The sequence below is a fragment of the Pelmatolapia mariae genome, linkage group LG12 (assembly GCF_036321145.2).
Source record: "Pelmatolapia mariae isolate MD_Pm_ZW linkage group LG12, Pm_UMD_F_2, whole genome shotgun sequence".
NCBI lineage: Eukaryota > Metazoa > Chordata > Actinopteri > Cichliformes > Cichlidae > Pelmatolapia > Pelmatolapia mariae.
Genome location: NC_086237.1, coordinates 31,530,261 through 31,554,914, shown reverse-complemented (window position 1 = coordinate 31,554,914; position 24,654 = coordinate 31,530,261). Strand labels below are relative to the sequence as shown.

Sequence of the window (24,654 nt, the reverse complement as noted above, 5' to 3'; positions counted from 1 at the left end):
CGATAACACTGGGATTAACGCTGTTTTTAAATCACTGGACATATTTGTAAGCTTTTTTGCCATCCGGTATCTAACAGCGTCACTTCCGGATTTAGCTCCTTTTTCCTGTCCCTTATCAACGGTGTGACCCGCGTGTTTACACACTCTCAGGTTAGTTCACCACCGTCTACCCCTTTTAGATGTCGTAGACTCATATAGTTTGACTCCTGACGTTTGAATATCCCCTCCACACTCGTATTACGGGTTTTAACGCAATGAAGGCATCAGCTGTACCTGAATGCTAACATCAGTTTAAGAGGCCTGGGCTAGTTGTTTAGCTCGAATTGCTAACTAGCCGGTAACTAATTTTACATAATTTGTGAATATTGTTAGAATAAATGTCATGCCGTCAGGGTTTGATTAAAAAGGAGAAGTTTGCATCGTAAGAACATATTGGGAAAGCGGGTTTATGACGTTTCAGGGCACTGACTTCAGCTGACCACCTCTGATTCATGAAGGGCTTCAGCCGAGACTTGCGGTGTGCAGCTATTTTTGGCCGGGACAGTTGTGCATTCTCGTTAATTTCTTGAGACAACATAGCTCTGGTCGGGAGTTGGGGAAGTTTGAAGTTGGCACTTCGTTATTACCATTTTCATGTTTTATGTCATCGATTGATGGCGTATAGTTTTATAAATTGCTTCTGTGTTAGTCATAAGGGTATCCAGAGAGATCCTTCATACAAACTTTCATGTTTTTTTATTTTCGCGAGTCCCACATCTTGCTCAGCCTCTAAATGAAAAATGAGTAGTTAACCAAATTTAGTTCTGAGTAATTGTGTCAAGGGAGATTTTTTTTCTTTCCCCCAAATGACTGACATTCGTGAGTAAGGCACTTTGCACTGAATCCCAGGTGGCTTTCCTTGGCAACTTTTCAAAGATACAAAGATTCTACAGTAATTTCTGGAAACACTAAAAAGAACTGTTTACAGCCAGACTAACCTACCTTTTATTATATATATCTGTTGTGTCTAACATTAGATGAAGGAGTCGATAATGAACCAGGAAAAGCTTGCCAAACTGCAGGCTCAGGTCCGCATAGGCGGCAAGGTGAGTCGGTTTCATATGCTAGAAACTGGGTGTAATCTTTGAGTCGTGAGTTCATATCGACTCTAATGTTTCTGCTCTTTAGGGGTCAGCTCGCAGAAAGAAGAAGGTGGTGCACAGAACGGCTACAGCAGATGATAAGAAGCTACAGTTTTCCCTGAAGAAACTGGGAGTCAACAATATCTCTGGCATTGAAGAGGTACAGCAGGTTCTTTCTGTAATGTATAGCACAACATTGGCAGTCGTTCACATTTAATGGATTTATAGTGCTGAAATTTATTAATAAGCAATGTTAAGATACTGACGTACTTTTTAAATGTTAAACTTCATTGGTTCTGAGGAACAAAACAACATTTTAGATAAGCTTTTTTTTTAAGGAAATAAAAGAGAATCTGTGGTGTAAGCCATCTGACTGGAAACCAGTTGTTGTCAGCTGAAGAGGACCCGAGAGATGGTTGGAAAAGGGTGTTTGGACTGTGCATTGTCTTCTTTTACACTTAGCTTAAACTGTTTTCTTCCCCCACTCCCCACCCCACCACCACTTCAGGTGAATATGTTCACAAACCATGGGACAGTGATCCACTTTAATAACCCAAAGGTTCAGGCCTCCTTGGCTGCCAACACTTTTACAATCACAGGACACGCTGAGAACAAACAGCTCACAGAGATGCTCCCGGGAATCCTAAACCAGCTGGGAGCTGACAGTCTCACCAGCCTCCGGAGATTAGCAGAGAATCTGCCTAAACCAGGTGCCCACAGTGCTCTTTTCTTGACCTGTTTGTTTGCAGTAGATTTGAATTCTTTCTCTCAACATCTTTCTGTCTTCCTCCTTCCCTGCATTCTTAAACACCAGGAGACAACAAAGCTCCCATGGTTGCTGCTGAAGAGGAGGACGATGAAGTTCCAGGTAAGAAAATATAACCATCACATTCAAGTCTGTCTGTCCTGGACTTGATCACATGGGATATATGTCCCCTTATTTGGTTTAAAATGTTTAGTAACATATGTGGATATGAGTGTAAGGCAGGCTTCTGCCACCAATTCTAAGTCTATGGGCTTATTCTTACTTGGGCAACGTTTTTGTTTTTTTGTCTTGATCTTCTATACACAACTCTCTATTCTCCCTTTTCCATTTTCAGATCTCGTTGAAAACTTTGATGAGGCTTCAAAGAACGAAGCAAACTAACAACCACCAGCAAACATTTTGGAAAACCTTCTGGCTCGCCGTGCTTTGGCACAGAAGGTTCATCAGCTTTGTTCATCTGTTTTTGCTTTGTGTTCACAAAGTGTTACAGTTGGTATAAAACAAGTAAAATCAGCTTTTTATGGAAGCTTTTACGAAGCCCTTCGTGTCACTTGTTCTGCAGTACGAGTGAAATTATTTAAGTGGAATGTGCAAACCTTTTTATTTCTCACGCTGCCTCTTCTGCATTGTGATGTCCACACCTTGAAAAATGTAATGGTGGAATGAATCATGTAATAAAAATTACTTTTCTCATTTATCATATGCTTTTGCTGTTCTTTTTCAAATTTCAAAAGAAAAGTATTTTGCTATCACCACAGTACATTTGAAACGCTTGCAGCCAAACATCAAGTCTGATGTTAAGTGTGTAACCTATTAGGAGGCATGTGTAGGCAGAAATGGTATTTTATCTCTTTCTAGTTGTTTCATAATCCTAAAGGTTAAAAACAAACACATTCAGGGTAGAAAAATACCTGTATATGCTTCTATAAACAGGCAGTGTTGTTCCTCTTAATATGGAAAGTACCATATTAAGCCCCTCTTCTGGATTCCCCAGTGTGTTTAAGTGGTTTTTTTTAAGTTTTTTTTTCTATTCAGAATAAAAGGCATCCATCACTAATGTAAATAGAACATGTGGTCTATAAAGTTAGAGAATTCCACTCATTTACAGCAAAAAACATCTCTTTCCTCTTCAATGTTGTGTACTTCTGCTCTTTAATTTTTTTTAATCACTATTAATATGTTGACAACACACTTGGCATAGTGTTTATTCTGTTTGTCAGAATCTTCTCTGGACTGACGTGATCTCAGCTTGGCACAGTTTTGAATATTATGTAAAGTTGATACAAATGTTTTCAGTTTTGGGGTTCATGCGGAAGTGACACTGAATTAACTGGGACTTTAAAACTTTACCTTATTTTATGAGCTCAGATTGACCTTTAAAGTCCAATTACTAGTAAGTAAACCTTTTAGTTGTAAATTTTTTAAGCTGAAGTTGAAATGAAAATCATTTATATACACATTAAATGAAAAACTGATCAAAATAAGCTTTAAGTTCAGTCGTAGAAACTAGGTTCAAGTATTGTATGATAAACTGTAAAAACACAAAGTATGAAATAATTTGAGCAACTGTGACTATTCAACTCCTTGAAGTCATGCATGAAACCGTTCTCTAAAGATGATTAATGAATAATACTACTTTTTAGGTTTTTGAGGAACTGAAACCTGAAACTATTTCTTTTCAAAGTGCCTAACAATTTTCTCTGAATTTATTGGACATAGGTTCTGTTAACCTTAACCAGCATGTAGAAAGGCAGAAAAGATTTTTGAGACCCAATAATAATACAGCCCTCTACAGTTTTGTGGAAGTACCTTTCACATAGTTAAAGATATGACGGGAACATTTGATGTGTGCATAGTATGTGCGAGAATAAAAAGCATGACCAAAGTGTTAGGTAAAGGTCTAGTTAGGTCATAGCTGACATTTGGCCTACATGACTAACGAGAGGGAAAGTCCTGTTTTGTGTCCGTCTTTCCTTTCCGGTGTAATGTCTGTGCATGTTTTTGAGGTTTTGGGAGCATGACAATGATAATATCATGGGGGGAAACCTCTTAAAGAACAGTTTTGGTCTGTCTTGCTTGTCTGATCCAAGAAATGTTAGATCATTTTTTGGTATTTCAGTCTGGAATTACAATTAAGACAGTGTACATATAAGCAGCTAATAAAAAGAAATGTTCCACTTGTGTTTTGCAATTTTGTTGGATTAATCTCACAATATGTTTTGCAATGAGCTGAGCAATCATTCTGACTGCAAAGAGCGAGGAAATAGTGGAAATAGCTTGTTCTCTTAACCTCTCTGTGACATTTCGTAGCGGCTTGTTTTGTGAGAAACACTACAAAAATAGGCATTTACTGTGGATCATGGATTTCTTAACATCAGCAGTAAAGTTTAAGGAGTCAAAATGTGATGCAGCGCAATACAGAAAAAATGCACCCTTTAGCCCAGGTTTGTCTGATCAGATAAGGGTGGTTACTAGTCATAAATGTCACATTTATTCTGCTTTATATATTTTTTGAATCATAAGTGACTGATATATTTCTGCTACCAGCTGTATTTATTAATGTCAATAGGGTTGAGCCTGTTCTCAAAAGACTTTGAATTAAAAAATGTTGTTTATGTTATAGTATTACATTACCTTTTGATGACTGAAAGATCAGTGCTTCTTTGTTCTATTCACAGGTTGCATAGACCGATACCAAGGAGTGCTATTGCCCCACATTTACAGCCATGGTTATATAAAAAAAACCAACATAAAAACTGAAAGTTGAGAAGCGGGAACCAGTGTGTCTGTGTGCGTGTTAGCACATAAAGAGCCAACCAAGAAAATGTTTGGTCGCATTAATATTGAACATAAAATGCGTTGTGTGTCCTGTTTTTGTGATTGCAATAGTTTTTTTTAAATTATTTTTCATTCTCAGATAAGCACTTATCAAACATTGTATTATACTGTTGTATTTCACCTTAAAGACTGAGGGCAACCCCCCACCCCACTGAACACCCACATTTCTTATCTTTTAGTCCCCTGTACGAAACTCACAGCTTCGCTGTGTAAAAAAATTTGACATGCAAAGCAGTATAGAGGAAATGTGCATACTCTTATCACTTACTAGATCGGTCAGTTTCTCTCTCCCAAAGTGTCACATTGGAGGTGGAGGTGTCGATGATGTGTATCGTGCATTGCAATATAAAGTTGTTGCTCTGTGGGCAGTTAGACCATACAATCATCAAGATCGCGGTGACAGAACGTCTGCACTTTTGCTTTTGACATCACTTCAGGGTGAGTTCTTTTCCAGATATAAATCTATCTATCTATACATATATATAAATTGAATTCTAGTCAGTTTAATTTCATATATATATTAGAGAATAAGAAGCAAATTACCTATTTTCAATGCATTTTCTCAACTAAATTAATTTTGAGCCAACTGAATGTTCCATGAGTCACTTTATATATTGTTTTAATGAATTGTTTTTCAATAAATGCTTTTTGCTGTCACAAAATTCCTCAGATGACCTTTTCACTGTGGACATTTGGGCTTCTAATAATCAGCCTCACGGGAGCTCACGAACTCAACCACTTTCCAGAAAACTGTATGTCTTTTTTTATGATCCAAACATTTTCCTAATATTCATTTGTGGTTTAAAATTTTCATCTACTAACTTCTTCTCTGTCTATCTAACTGTCTATCTGTCTTCTCTATCTTTGTATAGTTGAGGTGGCAAAAAGGGATGAAAATTACACACTGACCTGCAATTCAAAACCTGACGACATCGTCACATGGAAGCTGAATGGCGATCCACTGGATGATGACGAAAGTGTAGCGCTAAATGGTCGAAACCTGACCGTATTAGATATAGATACACCAAGTTTGGGTAACTACAGCTGCTGGAGAGGTGAAGAGATGCTATCCTCAACCTATCTGCTGCTGAAGGCTGATGAAGAAGACACAATTGGTGAGTTTCTCTTTCATTTTTCATTCATCCTACCATTCACATGCTCTAAATGATGGGAATTTTTCAACTAGGGGAACCTATATTGCTAATATACAGTCAATATATAGCACTAACAAAGACACTTTTATACTGACTGACAGTTTGGATAAAACTCTCTCTCTCTCTCTCTCTCTCTCTCTCTCTCTCTCTCTCTAGTGGGTGAGATTAGGGCTTTAAGTTAACACACACAAGACCATTCTGTGAAGTATAATTTTACAAAATGTAGTGATGTTTGCTCTCATTTTTCACCCAAACATTTAAATTACTTTAGAATTTAAAGATATTGTTTATCATTACAGATTCTCTCATTAACTGTCGGGCAAAGTCTTATGACTGTAACTTCAACTGCACCTGGACAGGCAATGGATACACAGCAGTGCGTCTTGGACTGGGTCATAACTGGTAAATTTTAAAACTTAAAAAGAAAGAAAGAAATTATAATCTAGACAAATTACAGTTAAGATGCCCAAACTAGACGAACCACCTGAGATGTGTGTATTTTTGATTTTGTTGTTATATTTTATTTTCTGTTTTTTTGTTTTTTACTGCTTGTTTTATTAGCAGTAAAAGTTCAAAGTCCTGCCAGTGGATTAGTAGCAGTCGGCAGCTTGCAGAGGGGAAACTGCAGTTTGAGATGTCTCACGACCTCTCACCCTACGCAGAGGAAAGCACCATGCTTGAACTCACTGCTGAGGCTATACGTGATCTCTCCGTTTTCAGGACATCCAAAAGATTTTATCTCAGAGACATTGGTAAGCTGAGTAAAACTGAGCTACATTAATGGCATTCAGTAGAAGTCTATCAACTACAAAGCACATTTTCCTTTTTGAAAACATTTTCTGATGAAAAAGAAAGTCCATGTATGCAGTCCACGATTGATAAAGTTTTATGTGAAACAGTAACGTTAATGCATTAACTGAATCTAAAGGCAAATGGATTTATGTTAAATATATATACACATATGTTTGTGTTTAAATGATTGTTTTATAGACACACATGGACAATATTATTTACTGTTTCTTCTTCTTCTTAGTTCAACCTGATAGTCCCAAGATTGTCAAGTGTGAGTTAGTGAACGAGGACGTGAATGTGACCATTGATCCACCATCCACCTGGTCAGCACCTTACAGCTTCTTCAGTCTGGAGCACCAAATTGAATATGTGCTTAGAGATGATGGCCAAGTACGCACAATCTTACACTAAAACAAAATCTTATGAGATCTAAATGTCTGTCATTATAGCCACTGCATTTTGATCTCTTATTGTCTAATGTGTCTGATTTTAGACTGGACATTCATCATCTACTCTGATACCGAAGAAAATCAGCAAGCTCAGGGTTCGCTCCAGAGACTCACTGGTGCTCTCCAACTGGAGTCAGTGGACTCCCTGGAAAAATGTAACCTACTGATATTATCTGACTCCACCACTGTCAGCTTTTGCTCGTTATCTCTTCTTACAAGTCTGCAATGTCCTCTCGTGTCCCTGTGGTTTTTTGCCATGTGTTCCTCCTGTTTCTACTTGGTTGTTTTGTCTTTACTTCAGAGGATCTGTCCAACACACTTGTTATTAATGATTTTACTTATTAAGACACAAACTTTTATTTATTTAAATGCTTATTTATATTTATACTTATTTATTTGAAATTACACATATAGTAAGTAAAGTAAACACCATTATAGACCAAAAATGCACTATCATTCCCCAAATAAGTGGCTAGTAAGTACCAAATTTTTGTGGGAGAGTCAATGGAAACCTAAATATGTATGTAGACACTAAACATATGTACACCTACTGTTAGCCTTCCAGCCCCAACTTAAAACACAGACGGGTGTGTGATTCACTGTGAAATTATATTTACCAGCAGTCAGCTGAGGTTTCAAGGGTTTCTATAGTTTTGCTCATTTAAGGACATCAAGGTTAAGGAAAATCTGCGTAGCACACAATCTCAAACATGAATCAGAAGTTAAACTAGCCTTTGAATAGGCTGAACTTTGAGCAAATGGTCACACATTTTTCTTTATGTTCTTGTTACTTCTGTGCAAGTGAGTTGGCGTTTCTGTGTATTTGGTGGTTTGCCACAGTGCAAATCAGCATGCTATTAAAAGAGCTTTGAGCTTCCTTCCTTTTATACGTTCCTACTTCATTTATGTGTTGCTCATGTTGTGCGTGCAGTGACTGACCAAAACAGAAAAGAAACTCTAGAATTCCTTTGTAACGCAATGGTATTTAAACCTACATTTATGTGTTTTGTCATGAAACTTTAGTTACTAGAAGCGTGTAGGCCTACTGAGTTTTCCTTTCATAGTTAACTGCATCACATTTCAATTCGGTGACCCCTAAAGGGAGCAGCTGAAAGAAGAAGAGGAATATACATGCATATAAAAATATAGTTTATATACATGTTCACCTATTTATAAGTACATGCATTATGTTGTATTGATAAGTTACATGCACTGTTAAGTTCTTAGGATTGATACTGAGAAACAAATGTAAATGCTTCAAAGTTTTTTTTAATTTAGAATATTATTTAGAAAATATTAATATTTTCATTTAAACACATCATTCCCAGAGATAAGCTTGTGTGAATGTAGACCTTATGGTAGTACAGATGCCTGTATTGATTTAAACAAAAACATATTGCTATTGCCAGCAATAGTAACAAGTTTTACATTTTTCTCATACCACATACTGTTTAATCAATTTTTGCAATTAAGTTGCTTAAAAAAATGATAACTTTCAAAAGTAAAGGACAAAGAATTCTTGTAATAGATACAACACACAAGTAATTTATACATATATTCAACACACAATACAATTTGAAACATTTTTTAGCTTTTTTTCAGCCAGGAATATTTAACAGTAAAATCCAGGAAAGGTTATCAAAGCTTTACCAGAGCATACTGATTTTCACATAGTAGTTAGCATACTGAAAACTCCATCCATCCATCTTCTTCCTCTTATCTGAGGCCAGGTTGCGGGGGCAGCAGCCCAAGCAGAAAAGCCCAGACCTCCCTCTCCCCAGCCACCTCCTCTAGCTTGTCCGGGGAACACCAAGGCGTTCCCAGGCCAGTCGAGAGATATAATCTCTCCAGCGTGGCCAGCCACCCTTCGGAGGAAGCCCATTTCCGCCGGTTGTATCCGTGATCTCTGTCTTTTGGTCACTACCCACAGCTCGTGACCACAGGTGAGGGTAGGGAGGTTGATCGACCAGTAAATTGAGAGCTTCGCTTTTACACTCGGCTCTCTCTTCACCACAACACACCGGTAGAGCATCCACATCACGGCAGCTGCAGCACCAATCCGTCTGTCGATCTTCCGCTCCCTTCTCCCATCACTCGTGAACAAGACCCCGAGATACTTAAACTCTTCCACTTGGGGAAAGAACTCGTCCCTGACCCGGAGTGCACACTCCACCCTTTTCTGGCTAAGGACCATGGCCTCAGATTCAGAGGTGCTGATTCTCATTCCCACCGCTTCACACTTGGCTGCGAACCATTCCAAAGCGAGCTTGAGGCCATCACCCGGTCCCCTTTCTTAAAGATGGGAACCACCACCCCGGTCTGCCAATCCAGGTGTACTGCCCCTGATCTCCACGCAACATTGTAGAGGCGTGTCAACCAAGACAGCCCTACAACATCCAGAGCCTTCAGGAACTCGGGGCGGACCTCGTCCACCCCAGGGGCTCTGCCACAAAGGAGTTGCTTAACTGCCTCAGTGACCTCGCCCCCAGAGATTGGCGGGTCATCCCCTTCGTCCACAGACTCTGCTTCCTCCACGCAAGACATGCCAGTGGGATTAAGGAGGTCCTCGAAGTATTCCTTCCACCACCCAACAATTTTCTCAGTCAAAGTGAGCAGTGCCACCCACACTATGCACAGTGCACGTAGCACACCACTTTCCCCTCCTGAGTCGCCTGACGGTTTGGCAGAATCTCTTTGAGGCAGTCCAAAAGACTTTTTCCATGGCCTCTCTGAACTCCTCCCACACCCGAGATTTTGCTTCAGCCACTGCCCGCGTCACATTCCACTTGGCCTGTCGGTACCTATCAGCTGTCCCACAGGCTAACCAAGCCCAATAGGACTCCTCCTTCAGCTTGGTGGTTCCCAAGCACACCCTCACTATACGTTTAGGCGCACCAGGTCTGTCCAGCGTCCTCACACGCCACCTGATCCGACTCACCACCAGGTGGTGATCAGTTGACAGCTCAGCCCCTCTCTTTACCTGAGTGTCTAGAACATATGGCCTTAGGTCTGATGATACGATTACAAAACTGATCATTGACCTGCGGCCTTGAGTGTCCTAGTGCCACGTGCACTTATGGACAGTCTTATGTTCGAACATGGTGTTCGTTATGGCCAAACTGTGGTTTGCACAGAAGTCCAATAACAGGTCGTTCCTCCCAGTCACGCCCCTCCAGGTCAATGCACCCGACCCCTACGGTGCCTCCTGCGGGTGGTGGGCCTGCAGGAAGATCGGTCTATGTCCCTTTTTCGGGCTGTGCCCAGCCGGGCCCCATGGACTAAGGCCCGGCCAACAGACGCTCACCCTCGGGCACCCTCCCCGGGCCTGGCTCCAGGGCGGGGCCCCGGTAACCCTATCCCAGGCAGGGTAAACTGTTCCCTTGATGGTCTTCTCATAGGGGTCTTCTGAATCGCTCTTTGTGTGGTCCTTCACCCAGGACCAATTCGCCATGGGAGACCCTACCAGGGGGCAAAAAGCCCCCGACAACATAGCCCCTGGGATCCCTGGGACACACAAACCCCTCCACCACGATAAGGTAGTGATTTGCGGAGGGGACTGAAAACTCTAAAAACTGAAAATATTAATGCACTTACTTAACTAGATACTCACACATAAATGATACTAGCATGCACAAAATTACTTTTGTATTGTCTATATTGCCTAATTTGGTACCTAACATTCTGTTTATTTTGACGTTTGTGTACAGCACTTTGTGACTGCCTGTCTACGAAAAGCGCTTAATAAATAAATTTTACTTACTTACTACTTGAATAGGTGGGACTGCTAATATTTGTAAACCAAGCATGTAAACATTTTTAGATTTAAAGCATTGCATTTGAAATGTTCACATGATCATTTCAGACATAATAATATGTCATTGATTCATTGCAGGTGAAAACTGGAACACATCGACTATGCCGATGCAAAAAAACTGAAAAATATTGTTGTCCAGAGTTGTTGCCTGAGGTTTTCAATGACTGCAAGGAAGAGAAGAGAAAAAGGAAGAAGCACGCTAACTCAAGTGGGAAATATTATCCACAATAAAACGTGGACAGTGATTGACAGTGTTCTAGTGTATACATTTGGTGAGAGTAGATTTATATATGAAATGTAATTATTAAACTATATTGATTTTGAGTCGAGATTCAATACTGTGGATGGTAAGGATTTTATACTTGATTTTTTAAATGTATAAATTACATGACATCATTAATTAATTCCCTTACAAACCATATATCCTTCATTTACCAGTTATGGAGATATTAAACTCTTAAAGATTTCCTAACACTTTTCTTAAAAAAACCTTTTCTGTATTTAAGTTTATTCTTATTGTTATTTTATATAATTATAATTATAAATGTCCAGCTTTGAAATGATTTTTTCATCATAATAGTACATATGTGATATTATAACATTTATAAATAACGGCAAACTTTATAAATAACAATTTGCAAATGTTTATGTGATATTTTTGGTTGATTGTGAATTGGTAGATAAATGAAAAATGCAGGAATTTTATTCACACTAAAGTTTGTAAAAAGAAGAAATTTCAAAGCAGACTTTACTGAATAGACGATTTGGGACATATAAGCTCTTATAACTGATCCAAGATTTTAGCTTTTTTCTATTGTCTGTTTATGATTTTTGTATGTCTTCAGTTGAAATAATTTATAAATATTAATGTACTTGTTTTGTCAAATAAAATTTAGAATACTTTGGTTAAAAGATATTATAAATGCATTTGGAAATGGGCTTCAAAGAGACACTGACAAACTTTACATCTTTGTCAGATGAATTCAGCATGATAGAAAGGTTTTAGTTGGTTTATATTTTTCAATTTTTTTACATTATGTAGATAACTTTAATGAGGTATTTGACTTGTCTGTTATAGATATAACTGTTTGTGTTTTGTCATGCAGGCTTGTGAATAGTTCACATGTAAATGACCTTTATTAACCTTTATTAGGGCATTACATTTTTTGTTTTTTCATTTGACTGGGATTTGATTTCTGTCATTTTTGCAAATAGTTTAAATCAATACAGTAAAATGGGACAACCTGTAATGGTTCTTGGTCTTTGACCCAATTTTAGTTTGGAACTTTTTGTTTTGGACTTGTTATTTATTTCTTTGAAAGCCTAAGTTAATTGTGTTCTAGTTCCTGAGCTGGCTATAGTTCTTGTATTTATAGTTCTTGATTTCTGTTCATATCTGTCTTAGTCTCATATCCGTGTTTTGTTATTCCTTCAGTCTCCCCAGTCATGTACCCGTGTCTGTCTGTTCTGTGTTTTGCTCCTTTGTCTCTCCAGTCTGTCACGTTTCCATGTCTGTTTATCCCCAGTTCCAGTTTCAAGGCCATGTGTCTTAGTCTGAGTCTCAGTGTGTGTTATTTCCTGTTTTTATTTTGATAGTCTCATGTGTATTATGTTTAGTTGTTCTTCCCCTGTCTCATCAGTCTGACTTTGGTTCAGCTGTGTTCCCTAGGTGTGCTCTGTCTGCCCGCTTCTCCTCCTGTGTATCTCCCTCTGTTGTGCTGTCCCCTCAAGCTGTATAGTTTTCCCTTGTCCTTCCCCCTAGATTTAAAGGTACTTATTTTCTAGTTTAACACTCTACCTGATTTTTTTTGTGGTATTGAATATCTTACAGCAATTAAGTTGCCTCCTTCAGAAAGGACACGAGAGTTTTTTGGGTCAGGAAGTTATAAAGAGAGAAAAAACACCTGCTTTATTAGGTGCACTTGCATAATTGCTTGTTAATGCAAATATTAAATCACTTGGTCACATGACAGCAAGTCAGTGCATTTATGCATGCAGACATAAGTTCAAAATGAACCTAAATCTCTGAGGATGAAGAATGAAGGGAGTTTTTTAAAGTAAAAGGTGAATCAGTACAAGCAAAGTGCACCTAACAAAGTCTCTGATGATTGTACACGATAGGGAGAGCAACTAATGACTTTTAGGTCATTGTGATAAATTAAATAAGTAACTACCAGCTTCATATACATCATATATATATTCATATGCATCTTGCAGGCATGTTAATAATAATAACAATAAAACACAGAGACACATTTACCTGTAGTTTGAAAAACTACTGGTAAACTAAAAGAGCACCACAACTTCTTACCCAGCCGCCTCATAGCAGAAGCTACAACTGGGACATACGCATGCGCGGAAAGAGAACGGCGGAAATGGTTGGTGATCTGACAGAAGCACGGCGACAATGGACGCTGCACTGCCTTAAGACACAAAGAGACACACTACAGTCTTATCTGTGTAACGCGAGTGAGATTTACTAATGCCTTGAACATGGGGAAGGTTTGTCGAACAGCAGCGATAGCTTTATACCTCTGGAGTGTCTTTATGCAGTTCAGTCGTCTGTCAGGTGAGACTAAAAACAGAAATGGGAACGTTTGAAATTAACAGCTAACTGTTCGTATTAGCTGCAAGAGTTGTTTTTTTTTAAGCATTTCTTTTTGCACAACAGCGACTTGGGTTAAGAGGCTTATTGTGGCGTTTATTGATGGTTTCTGTCTCGCATATATCCGTGCAGTGTTTGTGGTTTATTAATATTTCTGATATAAACAAATCATGCATGATAAGTGCTTCTTTTCGGGCCTCCTTCAGCTCTTGGGGTCAATGAACTGCTGTATTTCCGGGTCATCAGTCCAGAGGAGATAGGCTACCTCTTCAGTGCTGCACCTGCTAAAGACTTTGGAGGCACTTTCGTGAGGCCTCAGTCTTCTGTTAAATAATTTGATAATCAAATGTTTTTAAAGTCTCAGGTGCACATCTTCACCTTCCCTCTAATCATACTCTTTCTTTCTCCTTTGACCCGCAGACATCATTTTACGATGAGATTTTTCTCGTGCCAGCAGACCCTGCAGATGGATGCTCAGAGTTGACGGACAGAGAGATCCTTCAAGGACAAGTGATCCTGGTGGAAAGGGGGTACGCATACATGCCTCTGTACCATTGTGAATTGTAAACTATGTGAACACAAACCAGGGGTTAGGAACTGAAAATATAACCTTGGACATCTAGCAGCAAAAGTGTAGGGAAGGAGATAGCCTAATTACAAGGCAGCTAATTGATATATATATATATATATATATATATATATATATATATATATATATATATATATATATATATATTTTTTTTTTTTTTATCCCATCTCATCTTAATTTTTTTATTATTATTGTGAGTATTTCAATAACGTGTATTTTAATTTATCCCCTTTTTCAACTGCAAATTGTGTCTTCAAAGTTAATCTTTGTCAATATTTGTTTTATCCAATAAGATAAAATTATGACTTCAGTTATTTGTTTTTTGTTGCAAAATGAGGTCGTCTAGTATACCCAAGGTCTCACTCAAACCTGCCATAAATGTTACCATTAGCCCGAATCAGTCTGTGTGTATATGGTCAAGTTGGCAATTACATACAGTCTGTTTCTAATAATACAGCCATTAACTGCACTGTAAAATATAACTTGTTGTTTCAACTTAAAAATATGAGGTAAAGGGCTGCCTTAAAATTTTAAGTTAAGTCAAGAAATAGAGTTTGTTCTTATAACACAACCAATTGTTATCTTAATGAAAAATCACATGTTGTCTAAACTTTCATCTTAGTTTAGTTGACTGAGATTTGTTAGTCAGTTCAACTCCTTTAATTGTCATCTTTACTTGGGAAAACCCTTTCAGCTAAATTAAAATAATCTATTGTTTAAACTCTTGTCCTAGTTCAGTTGACTTGGGTTTTTTAGTTAATTCAAATACTTTAGTAGTTCTTTTAACTTAGGAATCTATTTTAGCTTAACTAACATAATCTGTTAGCTAAGTTGATTTAAGTTTACTAATTAACTGAGCTCCTTAAGGTAGCTGAGTGAACTTGTAAATCAGTTTCATTTTAATTATCAGAGTTGATTGACTGGATGTAAAGAAAAATGTGTATTAAACATCTTAAGTTTTGGTTTTTTTTGGCTTTCTAACATCCATTTCAGCAAAACTACCTGTTAGGTTTATCTTAGATCTCAGGTTTAAATATCTACATTCCTTTAAATTAATTTTCTGTTGTTTACAGAAAAAAAATAAAACCCCACAGATTCCATTAAAGTCTATCTGATCATTTCATACAGAAAGTTTGTTTTAAGAACATGACAAGACAATTACTCATGAGCACCCAACATTCACCATTTATTGTGCCATCTTAGTCATCTGAGAAACAGAAAAATCAGTGACGTAGCTCATCAGGCTCACAATCCATCAAAACTCAAAGGCTGCTCCCTGTGAAACAATAAATTTGAACTTGGTCTTGAGCCCAGTTTGGGTGAAGATGAAATTCTGACCAATACTCTAGGAGCAGTAGTGATTCTTGTGAAGTAACAACATAAAGTCTGCATTAATGTAATGTATCAACGGGACACTTGCTATTTTAGAAAAGTTATTCTTTACATTTACAAAATTTTTAAACTTCATTGTGCTCAGTCACACCTGTTAGCATAAAACTTGAAATATTAAAATAGTACAAAACCTTTGATAAGTGACAGTAAAGATCAGTTTATAACAACTAAGACATCAAACTCTTGTATTTGTCTTCGTTTACAATTGCAACAAATTCCACAGAACCAATATCTCTGAAAATGAGTGCATGCTTCTGAAACATTTGATAATATGAATATTTCAGAAACATTAGTTTGAGTCTGCTCAATTGCAAAACAAAGGAAAAACTACTGACTTGCATGAGATAAGCATCTGCAAAGTCCAGCATTATATTGTTGTTCACATAAGTTTCTTAAACCATGAACAAATGAGTAATTGTCTAATCTGGAATGTAAAGTGTAGTCATTTAGTGACATACAAAAGTGAGAATGAGAACTTGCAAGAATAAAAAAACAAACAGTAAAATAAAAACTGTCCTTAACACTAAGGATCATACAATTACAGTTCTGCATGGCTTTCTGCAAGAGTCTGTTTCTTAGACCATGCACTAGTGAGATGCACTGCCTTCCACCAATGTTCATTAGGATGTTCTGAATGACTTCAAAGATGTCCTTAAGTTCCTTTGGATAGTGTATGTTGAGGGCAAAAAGAAGGCCCATCAGCATGGAAATGGCACTTGAGACATCCCTCAGATTAGACAGGATTACTGCTGCCTCAAGGACAACCAACACATCGATGTCTTCTTCTTTCACCATCACAATGCCAACTTTCATCCTCTTAGAAAACGTGTCTTCAATACCTGTCGGCTATAAAAGGGTTCAAAGACAAAAAAAAAAAAAAAATTACACAATTACAATTACACAATATCCCGTGTGCTTAACAATTCATGTCTTTCCAAAGAAGAGCCATACTGATGCTTTGGATGATGGTGATTGGCTTTGGGTAACACTTATTAGTTGTTAAAGTTTTTTCAGAATGAGATATGCACCCCCATGTTACAAATCCATTTCTTGCTTTAAACAAAGACCATGTTCATAAATAACTGAGCATGTCTTCAATTGCAGAATTCAAACAAAATTTTCAATTTAAATGGTAAATGGCCTGTATTTGTATAGTGCTTTACTAGTCCCCTAAGGACTCCAAAGTGCTTTACACATTCAGTCATTCACACACATGGGTGGATGACTGAATCGTGACTCAAGAGTTGACAGTTCGTCTTATAATTGGAAGGTTGCCGGTTCGAGCCCTGGCTCCGACAGTTTCAGTCGTTGTGTCCTTGGGCAAGACACTTCACCTGTTGCCTACTGGTGGTGGTCAGAGGGCCCGGTGGTGCCAGTGTCCGGCAGCCTCGCCTCTGTCAGTGCGCCCCAGGGTGGCTGTGGCTACAATGTAGCTTGCCATCACCAGTGTGTGAATTTAAATCTACTTATGCTAAATATTGGCTGTGCTCTAAACCAAATCTGGCTGAGAATACATGAAATGTGCAAACTGCAGCTACACTACAGGATCAGATTATGGCTCCATAGACAATGCTTCTTTAATCAGTTTATTGATTAAAGTTTATTTTTTCCCCCTATATTAACAGCATGAAAAAAGAACATATAGACATGGCTGAACAGGTTGCATAATTGGCACTGAATATCAACATCCACCTTTACCCAGCTGCCCAATGACTCTCGGCCAGTAACCTTTAATTGCTTACCCAGTCTACACAGTCTCTTTTCCAGGGTCCAGGACATTTCACCAAAGTATTGCCCCCCACAGCTGTAGCAGCCACTGCAGCCCCTTAAATATCCTAATATCTCTGCCATTACAATATACAATGTGAGAAATCAAACGTAAAGCTGAAGTGAACAGTACAGCAGCGAAATGTCAAAGACCCTGGTGAAGACATGAATAAACACAAGACACTAATAATATCAATGCTAGCTTGCCAGTTAGTTTCTCTGAAACCCAGACCAAATCCAGTGTCAAAGATCTTGTAATAATACATTTGGTGAGGAAAAAGTACACATGTACTTTTTAATTTAAAATCCACTGTGGTGCTGTCATTATTAAATTTACTAAAAGAAACAATGCTAACCTTCACAGTCTTGAAAGTGTGTGAGGGATCTTCCTTTAGAAAATGAGGTCCTCTGTCCTCTTCCTTTGTGTAGGGCTCTGGTCAAAGAAGTCAAAAAGAAAACAAAAACACTTTTTAAACAGTGTTTATGAAGCATGTAGACAGCTCCAAATTCACAGCTTTTTGATGCATAATTCCATCAATATATGATTATCATTGGAGATTTTGAATCAGGCTTATCAGGACATTCAAGTAGAATATGATATCCAACCTACCACCAATATACATAGATTCTGTAAAAGTTACCACACTAAATGTCCAGTTGTGAAATATGATGACAGACTTTACTTATCAGCTTTCTTTCAATGAGTTCATCAGTTGAACTGGATAACCTAAAACTTAAACAAAGGATTAGATTTCGCAGTTGAACACTTACATCATCTCCGAAGCATCTTATGAGCCTAGTTAGCCTTTCTATGCCGCTCTTGATTTTGTACAGCTCCACGAATCTCTCCATAATGGTCAAGCACAGCAAAAAGGAACCCTTTCAGGTCAACAGATGTAAGACGGGCAAATTCTGCTTCAACCTGAGCAATAGAAGAAGAGGGGTGGAGAGTACAGGCAGAATTAAAAAAAGATTCTTTGAGACCCAAATTTAAGCAAACAGTCATCTGAGGCCCATTAGAGAAAACACAAACACACAAAAGCAAACAAACAAAAAGATGCACTTTACCTGCCGTTCAGCAAACAAGGAAGTTCAGAGAACAATAAGCTCTGTCTTGAAATCTTTTAAAGTAGAATGATTGTGAAAATGACTTATGTGATGTAAAACTTTAGTAAACGTGCGATTAAAAGAACACTGAGTAAAAGGACAAGTAACAGTTTCCTTATTCCTCAGATGTTTACCTTGATGAGCAATACTGTTTTAGTCCAACTGCCTCATTAAAGTTACACAACAGGCTTTTTACATTAAAGCCAGCAAGTCCATTACATACTCCCTTTTTAGATCTGAAATACTGTGCAGATTCTGTGTATATGTAGTGGACAGCAATTTACCCCAAAGAGCGCAAAGTTTGCAAGTCCACCTCATTTAAATGACAAAGTCAAATGTGATCATCTAGACCTGTGAAAATAAATTAATGACAAACTTGCAGTTATGGATGTTATTACAACCACAAGAACCTAAACAGTCTGCTCCATTGCTTTTGTTAATGAATCATTTGTTGGTAACACGTCTGAATATTTAGTTTATGCCACCTGCATGTGATCATCAATAGTGCCATATTACTTCTTAAGAAGTACCCTGACACTACAATCTTTATATCATTTGTTCTACAGAGCTATTAAATTACAATATAATCTGAGGTGTTTCCAGTATGACAAAATGCACAAATTGTAACTTACCATTTGACTCCACTGACAAAAATAAATCCCCAGCATCAAGTTTGGCTTCACAGACCTAAAATAAGTAAAATAAAAATATATGTTATAATTATATTGTTTTCGCCATTTATTCATGTTTGCTAATTTTCTGACATATAAACAATGTTAGTTTTGTTACAATACAGAGAATGCAGTTTAATTAAAAGGTAAATTATGCAAAAAAAAAAAAACTTCTGCAGTATACCATGCCAAAAATCAGTGTCTCTGATGCCAATTATTTTATCACTACAGCTCGTTTAGTATGGAAACTCACACAATCTAGTCATACTGATCACAAGAGTTCAAAAATAAGTCAAAATAGTGAACTGTTGTTAAGCATAAAGCATTTCAGGGTAACAAATAACTGCACAATATAATTAAAGCAAAAAATAAGCACACTGGAGGACTATCTGATAAAAACTAATATAATGCTGGTTTGTAGACCATATTTTGTCTCAGTCCTCAGTGCACTCTTGTAGCTTAGCATGCAGCAGTTAATAACAACTTAAGTGATTACATAGGGATAAACAGATGACAACAAGCATCCGAGTCCTGCCAAAAAGGTCTTTTTGAACCCAGCCAGTTATTGGAAATATTGCCAAAATGAACTTCCACCAAAATACAACAGCCTGTGAACTTGAAAGGAATTTACAAGTACAGAGACAATATGAAATAAGCTTTATTAATTAGCTGAGTTAGCTTGCTAATATCGCAACAGTGGTTGAGTGCACAACCTTAAAGCTAGCGGCACAATACTTGTGATTTGCTCAGCGCCACATTAAACCCATAAAAAAGGCCATATGTCAGTTTATTAGGTCAAGTTTGGTCATGACACACAAGCTGGACCTTGTCGGCTAAAGTTACATTAGCTAAAGCAAACATTTCGGTAAAAGAGAAAAACACACGTCATGCCATAAATTCAAAACATGTTCCAACTTTTGTAGCTCTCTTTCCTTATAGTTATAACCAATGTTACTCACCTTGAAAGCATATTCCAAAGAAGACGATTAGAAAACGTCCAAGTAAAGTGAGCATGTCGTTAACCGCCAATTCCCCATGATGCACCTCGGTAGCAGTCACGTGAGGCAGTTTTGAATCCTGCTGTGCTCAACTTACCCGCATTGTCAAGTTCACATAAGTTTCTGATTTAGCTGGACATGAGTTTTCAAGTTAGCTTTTTTTGGTGTAATTGGGACGTTTTTAACTTGTAATTCTATGTTATAACAACAACTTCAGTCATCTATCGTCAAACTGATATAGAATAATATGTTGAAATAACAAACAGCTAGAATTACATTTTACAGTGTGTGATATCAGTGAAAATCACATGTTGCTGTCTACACTTAGCAGCTGATCCGGTTCTATCGGAATATAACCAGATCCAGGACTGTTTCACATCTTCAGGTATCTCAGGATGTGCCTTGTTGTAATTTAAAGACCTTGCATTATATAGTGGAGCCAAATGCAACAATTACTTGTGAGAAAATACTCAAAAATCCCTTTCAACCTCTGGCAGTACAGCACTTAAAGGACACAAGAATAACAGTAACAATAACAGGCAGAGAACTCCACAGAGAGGCGCAAATAAAGGATAAATTAAAGATTATTCTCAGTGTTTTCATCTGTTCACGTGAGGGACGTACAGTGGCTTGCAAAAGTATTCGCCCCCCTTGAACTTTTCCACATTTTGTCACATTACAGCCACAAACATGAATCAATTTTATTGAAATTCCACGTGAAAGACCAATACAAAGTGGTGTACACGTGAGAAGTGGAACGAAAATCGTACATGATTCCAAACATTTTTTTACAAATAAATAACTGAAAAGTGGGGTGTGCGTAATTATTCAGCCCCCTCAGTCAATACCTTGTAGAACCACCTTTTGCTGCAATTACAGCTGCCAGTCTTTTAGGGTATGTCTCTACCAGCTTTGCACATCTAGAGACTGAAATCCTTGCCCATTCTTCTTTGCAAAACAGCTCCAGCTCAGTCAGATTAGATGGACAGCGTTTGTGAACAGCAGTTTTCAGATCTTGCCACAGATTCTCAATTGGATTTAGACACCAGACCGGTCAGGGATAAAGTTATTGAGAAATTTAAAGCAGGCTTAGGCTACAAAAAGATTTCCCAAGCCTTGAACATCCCACGGAGCACTGTTCAAGCGATCATTCAGAAATGGAAGGAGTATGGCACAACTGTAAACCTACCAAGACAAGGCCGTCCACCTAAACTCACAGGCCGAACAAGGAGAGCGCTGATCAGAAATGCAGCCAAGAGGCCCATGGTGACTCTGGACGAGCTGCAGAGATCTACAGCTCATATCTGAAAACTGCTGTTCACAAACGCTTTCCATCTAATCTGACTGAGCTGGAGCTGTTTTACAAAGAAGAATGGGCAAGAATTTCAGTCTCTAGATGTGCAAAGCTGGTAGAGACATACCCTAAAAGACTGGCAGCTGTAATTGCAGCAAAAGGTGGTTCTACAAAGTATTGACTCAGGGGGCTGAATAATTACGCACACCCCACTTTGCAGTTATTTATTTGTAAAAAATGTTTGGAATCATGTATGATTTTCGTTCCACTTCTCACGTGTACACCACTTTGTATTGGTCTTTCACGTGGAATTCCAATAAAATTGATTCATGTTTGTGGCTGTAATGTGACAAAATGTGCAAAAGTTCAAGGGGGCCGAATACTTTTGCAAGCCACTGTATTTATGTTATTTATGGGGGGGGAAAAGGGGACCCCTTTTGTAACTTTTCTGAGACTGATAATTTCACATTGAGTAGTGGACAGCCCAGCCCTGTTGTTGAACTCCTATTTCTTACTTAAAGAACATAACTGAAAGCAATTTTTTAATTTTTAATATGCTGACACAGTTAAAAGTCATGATTGTGCAATCGCAAAGTGATTCATACATAGCTGGGGAGTTCTTGGCAAACACGGGACATTGACTTTATAACTCCTTAGTCTTGTAATGGAGTCCATGATACCAAGTGAAACTTCAGTGAGCTGTTATTCTGGTTCTATCATGTTGAATCTTTGGTCAAAACAGTGCCTAAAAGCTATTTACCCATGATTACCAACAATGATACAGTCAGCAGAGTTTCAAAGAAAGCTTAGCCACTGCTTACCTTGAGGATGGTATTTCAAGAACTTATCTCACTTCTACTTAGGTTAGGTCCATAAGTTTTTGGACAGTGAGACATTATTTGTAATCTTGCCTCCGTACATTAGTGCAGTGGATTTTAAATCAAATCAAGTCATTTTTATCAGTCAACCAGTTTAATCTGGCCTCCTTGTTCTTGGGTTTAACCAGTGGTTAGCAGCTTGTTGTACACTTTCTGTATTTTGGTTCATGAATGTTTCTGTTAATTAGATTAGACCTTGACAATGAGTGGTGTTGTTCTTGGATAGATGTTGTGTAGGGTTTATTCTTAACCAATAAAAGAATCTGTGATAATTCACTGTAGTTTTCATCTGCATTCTTTCAGGCATTTTGGCATTCCTGAGCTTGCCAGTGTATTCCTGCTTTTTAGCAAATTGTTTACCAATTTGTAGATTTGTCCACTTCTAAAGTTTTTGCTATAACATAGTGCTATAACAAGCTTTGTCAGCACATCTTAAACTGGTTATGCTTTTTTTTTAACTTCAGAGGTTGCTCCTTTGTACAAAAAGCCCGAAATGTAGAGGAAGCAGGAGGAAAAGCAGTTCTTATTGCTGATAACGCAGAGGACAACGACAGTCAGTACCTTGACATGGTCACTGATGGAAGCACTGCCAAACCAAGCATACCTGCTCTTTTCTTGTTAGGACGGGATGGGTGAGAGATGCAGACACACACACACACACACATTCTGTTGCATTTGAGCAATTATTCTATGAAATGCAGGGACACCATTTCCTCTTTCTGTATTTTTAGGATGATGATCAGAAGATCTCTTCAGAGACAAGCACTGCCTTGGGCTGTCATTTCAATTCCTGTCAATGTTTCTGCTTTGGCCTCGTTTCCATTCAGGCAGCCTCCTTGGACACTTTGGTAGAAATGACTCACTCGCAAATTCATCCAATAAACAGTTTCTATCATTGGTGCACATCATGTAAATGGCAACTAAATCTGAAGCCTCACAAGGACATTTCTGATTATGGTTGGCACGTGCACCTGCGCTAAGTCACTAAGTCTAACATATAGAATGATTGCACTCAGAGCCTGTAGAGTATGGGAGAAACTTGTTTAACCACTGAACCTGGAACAAATCATCAAATAAAAAACGAAACCTGCATGCGCATTCTCAGTGCTTAGCTGAACTTGTGTGTCCAGGAAAGCAGTCTCCAGGAACATGTGTTCAGATGCTTTGTATGTCATTTTGGTTACGAAACTGTGAGAAAATGTTGAGAAACAGAAATGACCTTCCTTCTGTTTTATCAAATAGTCGAAACTGCGGGGGGGAAAAACCAGGCCATGACATTCCTGTTTATGTGCATCAGCTTGTAACAGCGTGGTTCTCTTGTGTGAATGGAAAAAAAAAAATTTCTCATGATGGCTAAGTAGAAACTTTCATTTAAAAAAGAAAAATTGACTTGTTTGATATTTTAGTGCCTTTTGTCTGTGCATTTTAGTTAGTTCACTGACACATTTGTTTGTAGTTTTGGTAAACAGGACTAATGAAAATTAATAAAAAGCATGAGATGCCACGGATAGCCTTGCTGAAAATAATAATAGACATTGTGATGATATTGCAAAGACATGTTAATCTGCACAAAGTTAACTGGAAGGCAGCTATTGTAAAGCTCTAAAGAGAGCTTTGACTGCTCTGGAAACACCATGTCAGAGTTCACCCTAGTGAAAATAATTGCCACTACATTATCCTGTATTTTATTTTTAAGAATGTCCTGATTTGAATAGTCTTTGTAAATAAAGTTGTATGTTTAAGGTTGTAAAGACTTTATTTGTTGGCCAGAAGATAAATACCAACAGTAATTTGGGATGAAAAGTTTTGCCTAGTCAGCTTAAAGTAAAGATGCTCTAGTTCAGCAAATAGTTACAGTGCTCTGGACAATGGAGCAAAGCAGCACTCCGGGTTAGTGAAGAAATAATACTCCATTGTTGTGTATCTAATGAAATTAGAATACCACATACAACTAAAGTGGCAGTGGCCATGGTGACAAAAATAAAAATCCCTGGACCACCAAAATTCAGCACTCAGGGGGAAAAGGGTATTTTGTCAAACCAGAGATGATGGTAAGGATGTGTAAGCTGTGCAATTGACACCCATGTGGAAAAAAAGTCTGCGTAATTGGACTGGATGTATGAACACATAATGACTCAGACTGACACTAATGATTGGCCCAAGGCCTGTTTTGGCCTGCCCTGATGAGTTTACAGGCCGCAAAGAATCCGCACAGGCGCCACTCCATCAGCCACTGACGGCCCATATTTATTAAATGGGATACGCTGGCGTCAGTTTTGCGACTTGTGTACTAACAATGTGCTAGTTTAGAAACAAAGACGCAGTTGGTTCATTTCAATAATAGTCAGCATTCTACCAAAAACTCCTCTACTAGAAGTTGCTGGGGGCTTTGTGAGGTCCTGATGGACTGAGACTCAGA

General features: G+C 38.1%; 3 protein-coding genes and 1 long non-coding RNA gene across 5 annotated transcripts; 3 read left to right on the top strand and 1 right to left on the bottom strand.

The window, feature by feature from the left end:
• Nucleotides 1–89: 89 nt before the first annotated feature.
• On the top strand, nt 90–2,584 carry LOC134638600 (transcription factor BTF3-like). Its single transcript, XM_063489336.1, has 6 exons — nt 90–150; nt 1,017–1,085; nt 1,168–1,281; nt 1,630–1,831; nt 1,936–1,989; nt 2,222–2,584. The coding sequence occupies exons 2-6, from the start codon at nt 1,017–1,019 to the stop codon at nt 2,266–2,268; spliced, it is 486 nt and encodes a 161-aa protein (XP_063345406.1). The 5' UTR covers nt 90–150; the 3' UTR covers nt 2,269–2,584.
• Nucleotides 2,585–5,337: 2,753 nt separating this feature from the next.
• Nucleotides 5,338–7,927, top strand: il12b2 (interleukin 12B 2). The gene is made up of 6 exons (XM_063490106.1): nt 5,338–5,477; nt 5,598–5,840; nt 6,179–6,281; nt 6,441–6,631; nt 6,913–7,061; nt 7,165–7,927. Exons 1-6 carry the CDS (start codon nt 5,348–5,350, stop codon nt 7,285–7,287), a joined length of 939 nt encoding a protein of 312 aa, XP_063346176.1. The 5' UTR covers nt 5,338–5,347; the 3' UTR covers nt 7,288–7,927.
• A 5,369-nt stretch (nt 7,928–13,296) lies between these two features.
• LOC134638772 (protease-associated domain-containing protein 1-like) lies at nt 13,297–23,977 on the top strand. Of its 2 annotated transcripts, none has more exons than XM_063489650.1 (5): nt 13,297–13,503; nt 13,746–13,846; nt 13,960–14,069; nt 22,700–22,867; nt 22,967–23,977. In XM_063489650.1, exons 1-5 carry the CDS (start codon nt 13,428–13,430, stop codon nt 23,085–23,087), a joined length of 576 nt encoding a protein of 191 aa, XP_063345720.1. In that variant the 5' UTR covers nt 13,297–13,427; the 3' UTR covers nt 23,088–23,977. The 2 variants fall into 2 exon arrangements, with proteins under 2 accessions (XP_063345720.1, XP_063345719.1); XM_063489649.1 differs by having other exon boundaries at nt 13,746–13,864.
• Nucleotides 16,042–18,187, bottom strand: LOC134638471 (uncharacterized). The gene is made up of 3 exons (XR_010095254.1): nt 18,059–18,187; nt 17,644–17,720; nt 16,042–16,366 (listed from the first exon to the last, which is right to left on the bottom strand). It is a non-coding gene; the product is annotated as an uncharacterized LOC134638471 (long non-coding RNA).
• Nucleotides 23,978–24,654: the final 677 nt, after the last annotated feature.